Source organism: Oncorhynchus mykiss, chromosome 18 (genome assembly GCF_057628025.1).
Source record: "Oncorhynchus mykiss isolate SJ-2025 chromosome 18, ASM5762802v1, whole genome shotgun sequence".
Classification (NCBI taxonomy): domain Eukaryota; kingdom Metazoa; phylum Chordata; class Actinopteri; order Salmoniformes; family Salmonidae; genus Oncorhynchus; species Oncorhynchus mykiss.
This window is the reverse complement of record NC_143039.1, coordinates 32,591,482-32,604,205: the sequence shown is the minus strand read 5'-3', so window position 1 is coordinate 32,604,205 and position 12,724 is coordinate 32,591,482. Positions and strand designations below refer to the sequence as shown.

The 12,724-nt window shown below is 41.7% G+C and overlaps 1 protein-coding gene across 2 annotated transcripts in view; it reads left to right on the top strand.

Annotated features, from left to right (window-relative positions):
* Nucleotides 1–3,365: 3,365 nt before the first annotated feature.
* Nucleotides 3,366–12,724, top strand: part of nlgn4xa (neuroligin 4 X-linked a) — an 83,433-nt gene continuing 74,074 nt past the window's right edge. For both annotated transcript variants that reach the window (XM_036952404.2, XM_090208223.1), the window contains exons 1-2: nucleotides 3,366–4,688; nucleotides 9,924–10,705. In XM_036952404.2, coding sequence (XP_036808299.1) covers nucleotides 10,198–10,705 — 508 coding nt within the window. In that variant the 5' untranslated portion in view covers nucleotides 3,366–4,688; nucleotides 9,924–10,197. The remainder of the gene's footprint in view (nucleotides 4,689–9,923; nucleotides 10,706–12,724) is intronic.

Sequence of the window (12,724 nt, the reverse complement as noted above, 5' to 3'; positions counted from 1 at the left end):
GTACAAGGGTATAGCGCAAACATTACTTTTAGAGGCCGGTTTACACTTTACACTACAGTAATGTTCGAAAAACAAAGTATGAAACCATACAATTAAACAAATCATCACAAAAATATGGATATGGGGAAAGATTGACGGCTACCCCGGTGACAACAGAAGTCATTGCTACTAATGATTTTTCAATGTGTTCCCGAGTCCAGTCAATCATCATAAACCCCATTTAGGAGGGGATTTTGAATCCACATGGTCAACATTCCTCGTCATCTCATTCCCCTTGATTAACAGAGTCCTTTATTGGGCATCCCAGGCCTTTATTCACAGTCCAACCATTGAAGGGGCCTCTCGTTGACAAATTAGCTAGGCTAAAGACTTTCTAATCACCCTCATAATGGAGGAATTTCATACTCCTCCCCACTGTGTTATAGATCAGGGATCAACATAATCTGGCTGAAAGCCATTTTACTGTAGACCAGACATACAGAGAACTTCATTAATTCACCACACTGTGATCCAGTATGTTACTGTAGGATCCAGATTCAGTCATAGAAGAGGGTGTGACTGGAGATGATTTGTGGTGATCATAGCCAAGTTGATTGGGAAATGGTGAGTCAGTAGAAGTCATAGATGGCCAGGATCCAACATGTACACTATAGTCAAGACATCGTAGATGCGGCTAAAGGGGATCAGTGGCGCAATAAATGACGAGAGAGAATCCAGTAAGAAATACCTAACAGCGATAGTCAGAGGACTTTGACCTTTCTTCCTTATTGTGATCGTGGTCTTTTGTTATGTTGGATATCTACCAAACCTATTTCTATCTGAGTGTATAATAAACCATTTGCCTTTCGTGCTCACTTGCTGTGGCAGCTGCCATTTGTGATTTTGATCAAAAGGTCTGGACTTTCCATGGTCAGAGGTGGGGCTGGGGAAACCCTGATGGGCATAAAATCACTCCAAGTTCATGAGGCTCAGAGTCCTCTAGGCAACTCACTCTCCTCATTCAAATACAACGATCACAGTAAGATCAAGGAGGAGACAAGGCCAGAGTCAGGAGAAAAAGAACACAATTGAAAATCCAGAAATAGCTTTGTATTTTAGAGTAAACAGACCACTGACATGCAGGGGCAGATACCAGGCAGTTTACAAAGCCACTTAGCTCCTTACTGTATGTCTACCGGTGTGACCATTGACCTGTGTGTTCCTGTTCATTTTAAAAAGGAAAATGACATGAATATTACATCATTACAGTAGCTTTAGCAACTCTTACCTCCAGTAACTGTTTTATTTAATCATTTGCATAACATTAGAATCCGAAAGAAACCTATAACTGTTGAATAATTTCTTGCATTAAAGAATCCCCTTTAATTTATCTAGGCAGAGCAAGTAATTATGAATTCATTCATATTTAACAGACACATTAACATTCATATAGCAGCTCTGCATTTCTATATTTACTAAGCCAAGTAGATACCCAAACTCAAGGCTGTAAGTAATTCCTGTTTCAATATAACTTAGACTGATGTGCGGCCTGGTGTTCAATGCTCAACCCAAATGATACATCTGTTGCAAGTTTTTTCAAACATTATTGTGGAGATAGAATTGGAGTCTATGTTTTATGTAAATCACTCCTCCGAAATAGGAAAAAAAGGAAAAAGGAAAAAGTTGTTATAATTTACGCACAATGCCGTTGGCAATGCTGCATTTCTTGGAGAAACTCAAACATCCCAAATATTGTATGAGTGAATCTATGTATGGTGGTAGATGCAGTATACACCAGAGGCTGGTGGGTGAAGCTATAGGACGGGCTCATTGTAATGGCTGGAATGAACTCTAGGGAGTCAAACACACTGTTTCTATTTGTTTGATGTGTTTGGTACCATTCCATTCCAGCCATTACAATGAGCCCGTCCTCCTATAGCTCCTCCCATAGATTCTGCAAGAAGGGGAACATTTTTGTTGAGATAAGAACAGTGCATTCAAAGAGTGAAGAGAGAGAATGGTTGTCATCTACAGACTAGGCAAACTTTCAGTTTCCAGCAGGTAATTGGCTAAAAATGATTATCAGAACACATCAGATTTTGTATTAACATTTTTTTTTTTATTATGTCATTGTTAACAAAATGATGTCATTGTTAACAAAATGATGTCATTGTTAACATGTGATGAGAATGATCATGTTTATATTTCTGACTAGAATGTTGGATGGTTCTGCATGACACCTTACGTAGATTGTACAGGTGTGTGTGTGTGTGTGTGTGTGTGTGTGTGTGTGTGTGTGTGTGTGTGTGTGTGTGTGTGTGTGTGTGAGTGTGTAAAGGGATAGTTAGGGATTTTGGCAATAAAGCCAATTATCAACTTCTCCAGAGTCAGATGAACTTTGTGTCCAGTATGAAGGAAATTAGAGCGGTAGAACTATCCCTTTAAGGCTAGCTGTTTCCATAGACTTGGAGTAATTGTGCTAATGCTAGTTGGCAACTTCCTTCAAACTGCACGCAGTGACATTAAAGTGATATCCACAAGTTAATCTGACTCTGAGGAAGTAGATAAAGGACTTCATTGCCAAAATCCCTAACAAAAATAGTGCACTATGTAGAGAATAGTGTGCCATTTGGGACGTGATTCTGTCCACACTGACCTCTGACTGGGACACCCATGTTGTGGTGAGGTGTTGTAGTGATTATGAGGAATTTGGCAACCCAACCCTAGGGGGAAATGGTAAACATGACTTGAAGGCAATTCATTAGCCTACTATAGTGACGTTTCCTTGTTTAGAAAGTTCAGATGTGTAGGCCTGAACATACAAGCAAACAGTGGTGAGAGGTTATTTCAGCACCACGGACAGCGGCAAAATTTGGATCCCGCGATCTAATGTTCAGCTCCAAAGGACGTTGGGCAGTGACCGTAAAGTGCAGTCAGAGGATCCCTGAAGAGAAGCACAGGAAGTATTTACCTTTCATAAACTCATTCAGCACAGGCTACATGCCTTGGTGAATTAGAGACTGACTAACACAAAATTAATTGACATCTAGGCTACTTTGTAGGCTAATCTCTGCCTTAAATAGACAGAAATGTCAAATTATTAGACATAGGTTCGGTGCGCTAGCTAGCTCAGTGGGACTGAGGGAATTGAGGGTTTCCTTATTTCCTTATTGCCGTCTCAATAAAGCTGGGCGATGGGCACGGAATGGGCACGGAAGAGAGAACCGCGTGGGACCAAAGTTGGGGAAAGCTGAACTTTATACAAATACTCCGTGACATCGCGTTGCTTTTGACCAATCGAAGCTCACTATAGTTTCCTGCCCCTACTGGATTGGCTATTGATACCTAGCACTACTTAGCTTGCTTGCTAGCACCAACATGTTGGCAAAGCAAGCTTGGCTGTCCGTATTTACGTTAGTCTGCCCGAGGCGACCGCATTCATCTATGCTGGAAACAAAACTCAGAGGGAGATCTCCTGGTCCCTTTGATCATGTCTTATGTGGTCTGTCTTTCTGCATGTGTGTGATAATCCATACTGTACTTAACTGTGACATGTTTTCTCTGCAATGCAGGATAAAATATGTATAGCGTTGGGCCAGTAACTGAAAGGTTGCTGGTTCGAATCCCAGAGACAACTAGATAAAAAATCTGCCGATGCGCCCTTGAAAAGAGCACATAACCCCAATTGCTCTTCTAAATCGTTCTGTGTTTAGAGCGTCTGCTAAATAACTAAAATGTAAATGTGGGTTTCCGTATAATTGTTTCTTGCGTTTTGGCTCTGTTGGCTTCTCTCTGCTTGTTGAAAATCCCAAATTACTTTTCACTTTGTGTTATTATTCAGTTATTGATAGCTATAGGGCACGGTGTCTCAGCCAGTTTAAGGGCAGATTACCTCCATTTAACCTTAATGAAATATATAAGAAAACACTAACAGTTCAAATAAGAAATGTTAATGCTTGGCTACTGGATCGAAACTTTGCTTAAGCTGAATTCATGTTGCATATCAGGTGTAATGAATTGGCTCATTGTAAAGCTGAATAGTTGGTTAATAGATTTTTGATACACGTTTCATGACAGGTACCTACATGGGTATAACAGCCAGCCTGGGTGAATATGATCAGCAAAACAAAACTACAGTATGCCCTACTACACCTGCTACCCTCCTGTCCTTTTCCTCACGGATGCCAAAACTGGTCCATACTGGCAGCTGGTTAACAGTGATGGAGAGAATGCGGCAATCCATTGGCTGCAGGCTTTGTACATTTCATTTAGTGTAGTCCAATAGCAACTGGAGCTAGAGAGAGGGAGAAAGTGAGAGCGAGAGAGAGAGAGAGAGGGGGGCGCGACTGAACAACCCTGGTCTATCTATCCTTAATCTCTCGTCATTGCTGTCCGATCTCTCCGCGCTTTCTCTCTATTACGGCAATTAGATTCTGCACAATTGACCGTGCTACTACAATGACTCACTGAAATTACCGTATAGGCTATGTGTGTCATTAACAAACGGAAAGCTACATTTTTCTTTTCTGCATAGAACCTGAAGCGGAGTTTGACTGTTTTTATCTGGACCGCACTATCACGTTGGGATTTTCAGAGGAGCGCACACTGTTGAGATTTATTTTTTTCCTGTGTGGTGGTGTATATTTTATTATCACATCCCTTGAAGTCAGGACTACGAGCTAAATTCATACAGTGGGAATAACGCAAAGGTAAGTATTGTTATTAGCGTACAAATAGTCAGTAAACCCATTTTCTCTTTTACACAGTTTAGTTTAATTTAGACCACCTATAATGTGTTTGTTTTCTGGATGTTTTCTGGCGGCTTTCCAGTTATATGGCTTGTACGGACTCGCGCTGCAGACATTTTGAGAAGAGCTTGCTACCACCGGGAATTCATTCTGTCATTTGCTTAAAGTGCGTGGCGCGCAACCAGTTTTTCAGAAATGTGTATGATCATCATTCAATGTAATTATGAAAACAAGCCATGTGTTGAACAAAATCGCCTGGCATTGCAAAGACGATTGATCCATGTTCTACGCACTTTATAGACGTGTTGAGGTGTTTCTTTGCTCAAAGCCAGAATGATCAAATTGGGGTTTATTCGCTTGTTATGTAGAGCCACAGCAACATGCGTTGGATTCGATAATGACAAATTGGTTATGGAGACAAACGCGCAAAAACGCATTATAGCCTAAGGGACATGCCATTCATAAACCTAATCGCCTCTGGCCACATTATTTCACACAAGCCCTAGGAAAGGGCTATCTGTGTTTGAACAGAGAGCAGCACCCATGATGTCCAGTGCTATTTAATCCCTGCAGACGACAAAGCGACTCTTGCCAGCACTGCTATGGAGATGCCATAATTAATGCCATTTAAGAAAATAGGCTGCTATGAGTGCAACTGTAACCATACACTCACCATCAGTGTTGAGGGGCCAGGTCCACTGTCTGTCTGTCTGTCTGTCTGTCTGTCTGTCTGTCTGTCTGTCTGTCTGTCTGTCTGTCTGTCTGTCTGTCTGTCTGTCTGTCTGTCTGTCTGTCTGTCTGTCATCTAGATTCCATACAATAGCAGACTTTTAGAATGGAAGAGGAGCGTCTTGCAGTGAATGTGTGTTTGACCCACCATTCAGCATAATTGGAACTCCTCCGTATACCTATCAAAAGGTGTGAGGTGCATTGTAGACTGCAGATTCCCATCCAGTGAGTTCAGCGGAGAACCACAAGATGGTACTGTGGATATCTGGTGGATATTTGGGGATGAGACAAATTGGGTAAAATGCGCTTTTCCTACTGTTTTGAACATTCACCTTAAAGAATCCTGCTATGTTCTGCTACCTTGCACACTGGAAACCCTTTTATACAATTGTATCTCGGTTGCATTCTAGTGAGCCATTTAAAGATGTTTAATCTTTGGGAAAGCAAGATATCATATTCTCATGTCTATGTAGGCAGCAATCTACAGTATGTAGGTGGGAAAGCATGAGAGAAGGCTGTCACTCTCCTATCAATGATTCGTCAAGCTGTCTTCAAGTCTATTCCACAGTCTTCCGCCAGACTACAAATCGGCGTGCGCTATTCGAATTGACACTGAGAATAATATTATAGACATGGTTATAAATGTAACAGGGTTGAACAGTATTATTTGTAATGAATGAAATGTCAAAATTCTAATATTACGTCAATATAAAGGCAATCACAACCAATACATTCAATAGGTTACACCTGTTCCCTAGTACTACAGTATTGCATGCATGCATTTTGATTCGATGTGATGGTTGACTGAAAGCTTTGGAGAGGCATCCGGGTCTCAACCCAAATACTTATTGTAAATAATTGGTCTAAATTGTCATAACACATTATAAGTGTATTGATGCACAAAATACGTTACAAAGCATCATGGGTATGTTCTTTATGGAAAGTTTGACCAAATACTCCTACTTTTGACATTATTTGAACATTAGGCCTATTTCAAATACACTTGACATATTTGGAGTGACACACTGTTATCATAGCTCTCCCAGTTGGTGACATCATTATAGGCCTATTTGAGTCAGTCAGTCAGGCCTCCCCATCGGAAAATAAGAGATTTCATTCACAATTGGGAGACGTTTTACCTCACTAGTGCAATTCTCATCAGGAATAGGCCTATGGGTGACAGGCCTATGGGTGACATCCTGGTTATAATATGGCATAAGTGTCAAAATAGAGCGTAGGCCTGCCTATCCAAATATTCTGTGCAGCATTTCAATTTGGAATTCAATGTTAGGCATAGTCATTCACTGCAAGACTGCATAAAACAACTGTATTATTATAATATACAATTATACATCCTTTAGCTAACATTTTTCTCCAAAGTGACTATTGTGCCTGCATACATTTTTGTATGGGTGGCCACAGTGGGAATCAAACCGACAACTCTGGCAAGTGCCATGCTCTACCAACTGAGCCACACAGGACCTACACAGTGTTACCCTACCGAAGTAAAGTTCAATAGTTCAACAACTTTGTTCCATATATCCACGTATATTTGGACGTTACTGGAACACACATTTGACCCATGTCTGCTGGCATGGTTACACAGAGCAAGGTTATTACAGTATCACAACGTCATGATCTATCCTTATCAAATCGTTCCTGTTTAAAAAAAACAAGTGTCTGCTCTGACCAAGTTCAACATGAATTGTCAACAAAACTATCATTACAAATGGCGCACGCACGCACACGCACGCACATACACACACACACACACACTTTTTTCGAGTGTGGGCTCAGCGGTTGACAATACCTTTGTGCTCAGTACTGTCACCTTTGATAAATATCAATCCTTTATTGGTTGTCAAGGGGTCTCTGTTGGCCCTCTATCTCGTTTTAGTCAGGGAGGAAGTCTGGCTTCCTTTCTATTGTGCAGTGCTTATCACCATCTTTAAGAGGCCAGTGAAAGATGTCCTGTATGTGCGTCATGAGAAGGTCAAGTAAAGTTCATGTTGAGTTTTGTTTTATGGCTCATGTCCCAAATGGCACCCTATTCCCAATGTGCCCTGGTCAAAAGTAGTGCACTATATACGGAATAGGGTGCCATTTTGGACGTCGCTTATTGATGTTTTATTTTTTGGTCCGTTCAAGGACATTGGCACCTGAAGAGTGTTACAAGATTTTCTACCGGCTACCTACTTCAGTGAGGAGATACATCTCCCTGAACCACATGTTTTGGAATAATTAAAATGCAAATGATGGATTCAGCCTTTATTGAAATTCAAAAGACTTATCTCTTGTAATCTTACCGAGAGTGCGAATAGTATGCCCCATCTCTCCATCTCTTCATATTCCATCTCTCTCCTCTTCTCCTCACTCTCTCTTTCTTGTGTGTTACTGGCAAGGAGGCAGACTGGAATGTATTGCATTTATACAGGAACTGCTGAAATATATGAACATAGTCCATCCCATCTTATTATTTCCTCAATCAACATTAAACTGGACCATATTCTTGGATCACATTCTTTATCCTGTCTTTGTTAAGATTCTGGTTCTGTTTCTCACGTTAAACTTTTACTTATTTATTGAATTATTCCATTTTTGATGTCAAACAGAATATATGAAGTCATCAATGGCAGTTAGGCAACGGATGTAATCCCCCCTGGCAGTGTGAGTACCATTGTCATGCTGTGTTACGAGAGTGGGAAAGTAATTCATCGACGTCCCTGATTTGACTAGCAGACCACCATCGTCTCAGTCTCAACCCCATCCGAGGGCATGCAGGGGAATGAGGCGAGAGAGGAGAGTCTCTTCTTCCTCCTCCGAAATGAAATTACCTGCTGCATGCATAAGCCATCTGCTTCTGACACAAATGTCTGTGAGAGGCTTCTTAACCGGCCAGCTCTCCTATTCATGAGGCTTCACACATAAGCTCCTTGGTGGACTAAAGTACCCTAAGAGAAATAATCTACTCAGTAGACTGGAGTATATTCCCCCCTTGCTTGGCTATGATACTACTAACAGAATACTGATTGGTTGTATTGAAGTGAAGGAGGACCTAGGTTGGCTAGTTTTGTGAATGGGGTGCTCTAGATTTATATGGATAACCACGAGGAAATGTTTCCTACACTATGTAGTGATTAGGCACCTTCTCATATGAAAAAAAATAATACTATAGTGTAAGTACTATGGTAGGAATACAATAGTATTCACTGTAGTGTTTGAGGACTTTACTGTAGTATTCACTGTAGTGTTTTTGCGACTGAAGTCCTCAGTATATAGTATAAATACTGTAGTAAAAAAAGAGTAGTATGTACTATAGTAATTACTATAGTGTTTTTACGGACTATAGTGCGGTATACTGTAATATTTACTCAAGTGTGTTTGGGGACATTACTGTATTATTTAGTATAGTGTTTTTGTTTTATTATATTTTACATAGTAGCGGGGGGCTTTTTCCTAGAGGAAACCTACTGGAGAAATGCTAAACACTGTATGCAAATTTTCCATAACCTGCAGGTAGGTAGAATTGGGTTCTGAACAGAGATTTCAGAGCTTATTCTCCTTTCTATAATCATAGGTTACACAATATATGGTTTATACTTGGCATGTAGGTTTGTCACTTACAGATGGCACAATTTGGGATATGGGAGAGGGGAATGGGTAGGGTATATGCCAATTAAATACTGTCATATTTACTATAGTTTTTTTATAGTGTTTTTGTGGACTGTAGTGTTTTTGCAGACATTTCTGTACTATTTACTACAGTTTTTTTTGTGGATAATACTATTACTAGTATTACTAGTAAGTATTAGTATTATAATACTAAGTACTATAGTACACATGATCAAGGGATACTACAGTGTGTAGTAATGTATTCTACAGTATCCTACAGTTAACTACAGAATTCTATAGTAAGTACTGTAGTATTCTATAGTAAACTGTGTCCTTTTTCTCCCCCCTTTTCCAGAAGTGTGTACTTTCAGACTTCCTGTCATGAATTTGCAAGCATTGGATTGCTGTAATCATTGGCTAGAGAGTTTCCACCATTGTTAACTCCATAATGGCAAGTGTGCAAGTGCACACTTTGGGAAATGGGTTGAGAATCATCGGGATTGGAGTTTTCTTTTATTGAAACTGCTGCTATGTGCAACATTATCCTGACCATAACGATGACGTCACACAACAAAATAAAGCAGTTTGACAATATAGTATCTCTGTTGTTGATTCCACTCGAAACCACACTTTTATGTTGTTGTCTTTTCCAGGCTATTGATTTGTTAGAAAGATACAATTTCATGCCTTGCATCTCTTGCACATTTTGATTATACACAGAGGGGACTTGCAGTGATATATTTGCTATATGCTCAACAAGTGGAAATCTATTGGAAGGGATTTGGAAATCATACTGTATGTAGCCTTTGATGTGTCAAGGATTAATTTACATGTCCCATTCTGTCTTCCCTGCAGGGTAACCAACCAAGCTGGAATTGGGTCGACGAGCAAAGGCATCTGGAGACACATACAGGCACTGCTCCCGACCAACAATCTATAAGTAGACCCACTCTCTTAGGATGGGGGGCACCGAGTTGCACAAAGCTGCTCTGATTGGCTGGAGCTCTGTCTGTCAGTTGTCAATCACAGCCTGAGGAGCAGGTTATTGGTCTGGGAGCTGTGGGGGGGGTGGGAGAGGAGTTCCAGAATTTCCAGGACCACAATCTGCTTGGCTGACCGCAGCAGGAGCATGTTGAGAGGAAGCAGGCCAGTGGGAAGCAGTACCTCTCCATGGAGCTCTGGAGGAGCCAATATGGCCCATGGAATGGGGATGGTCTACCTATCTAAGGTCTATCTTCTCTTATGGATTGGCTTCCTGTTAGAGTCTGTGTGTATGCCGGTCGTGGCTCAGACCCCAGTCCACCCTGTTGTCACCACGAATTACGGGAAGCTGCGGGGGTTAAAGACGACGCTGCCCAATGAGATCCTAGGGCCTGTGGAGCAGTACTTGGGGATCCCGTACGCTTTGGCCCCTACAGGGGAGAGACGATTCCAGCCCCCCGAGCCTCCCATGTCCTGGCCTGGGATCAGGAATGCTACCCAGTTCGCCCCTGTGTGTCCACAGTACCTGGAGGAAAAGTTACTCAACGACATGCTGCCGGTGTGGTTCACAGCCAACTTGGATACAGTGGTAACCTATATGCAGGATCAGAACGAGGACTGCCTGTATTTAAACATATACGTGCCAACTGAGGATGGTATGTCACACCTTGATTAACACAAATATCTTGTTATCATCTGTTTGCCTCTGTGTTTGCTTTGGCATTTCACTTTGCAGGTCCATTTGTTCTGAAGCAGCTCAAAGTGGCTGGGATAACTTCTTGAACCAGAAACGTTGGTGCACTTTTGATTATAGTGCGATACTTTGACCAACGGGCAAAATGCTTTTTTTGACTGAAGGCTTGAAATGAATGTGGTCTAATAGAGAGAGAGAAAATAGATATTTAGACCTCCCTACTGTCTGAGGGCGTAGGATGTCCCACTCCTGTCTATTCTATTCTGTAGCAGTTAGCCTTCTCTCCTGTTGATAAGGTGCAGTGCAGAGTGAGCACTCCTGACTCGGAGTAGTCCTGACACTTACACCACTGATGTAATGCACTTACCCCCTTCAGGCCCCACTATCAGACACCTACAGCAAGATAAAATGAAACGAAGAGTTGGTTAACTTAGCGCAACTGGAACACAGATGTTGAAGGTCGAACATGAACTGTTGCTGGGCTGTCGCTGTCTCTTCTGAAGAGACAGACTCTTCCTGGTCTATGAAGGTCAATGTGAAGAGAATTCTCTAATGTATTCATACAGAACTCTAGACCCCTCTATGCTACATTTAGTCTGAGCTCTTGCTAGATTAAATACCACAGGAGGGGATAGATAATCTGACAATCCCAGTCCGGATGCACAGCCTGGGTCGTTACTCTGACATACTATTCCACAGTCTCCAGAGACTTTTGAAGAAAAGTTACTATAAATCACTGACATGAACTGAAATCCCTGTGTACTTTTTTTTTCATTTACATGTAGGCAATTGGACTCAAATACGTAGGATGTCCAAGTTTATCCATTATATCCAGTCAATTCTGTTGTAGTGTGGCATTAGCAATAATGTGATAGGAAAGCGACGTAGAAGTGGAGTGGATGGAGCAAGGGTTAGAATTCTTGTGGACAGACAGTGCTGCTGTCTATCCATTGGTTTAGCAGAGGCATCTGAACTCCTTGGTCTGTGTATTGGTAGTATTAGACCTTCAGGTGATATAACTAGCCTCAGGTATCTTTCATGTGGATACATTATGCCTTCTAACCTGAATTCATAGATGTCAATTACAGAATGAAGGCAGTTTCAGTATCAGTATATTACGATACGTTTTCTGGCATTAAAATGTATGAATGCAGAACATGAATGTTGATGTATTGAAAATGAACTGACCTAAAGCTACAGTTCTTAGCTTAATGTAATTGGCCTGAAGGAAAAACTCAACAGCTCTTCTTCAGGAGTCAAGACGACATCTCTCTCCATATTCTTTTTTTGTCCTGCATCCCAAATGGCACCCTATTCCCTACACAGTGCACTACTTTTGGCCAGGGCCCTATTCCCTACTACATGGCAAACGTAGTGCACCATTTGGGACACATACTCTGTCTCCTCTTGAGGAGTCAGTCAGTGCTTCATGGAAGACATCTCTCTCTCCCTGTTCTGTTCATCTTCTCCTCCTCCATACTGCCCGGCTGCCCGTCATCCTTACAGACAGTGTTGGCCTTTTCAAATCCCGTGTAACGTGGAGACATCCTGCCAGCCCAGGATCAGAAAAGAGGATTTATAGTTTTATAGTTGTCCTCTTGAAATGGACTGACGGATTAAGAAAAGGCATTCCATTGTGTCGTCTGATTTAAGTACAAAAGACTACGCCATATATGGTTAAGTCTTGTATCACGACACAAGGCGAGACCCAGATGCAGACACAGGAGGCAGATGGTTTGAGCTCTGGTATTTATTATAATCCAAGGGATAGACAAAAGGCAGGTCGGGGACAGGCAAGCGCTCATAGCCAGGGCAGAGTCCAAAACGGTACAGGGCGGCAGGCATGCTCGAGGTCAGGAGCAGGCAGAGTGGTCAGGCAGGCGGGATCAGAGTCAGGACAGGCAAGGGTCAAAACCAGGAGGATGAGAAAAAGAGAGACTGGGAAAACCAGGAGCTGAGAGAAAAATGCTGGTTGACTTGG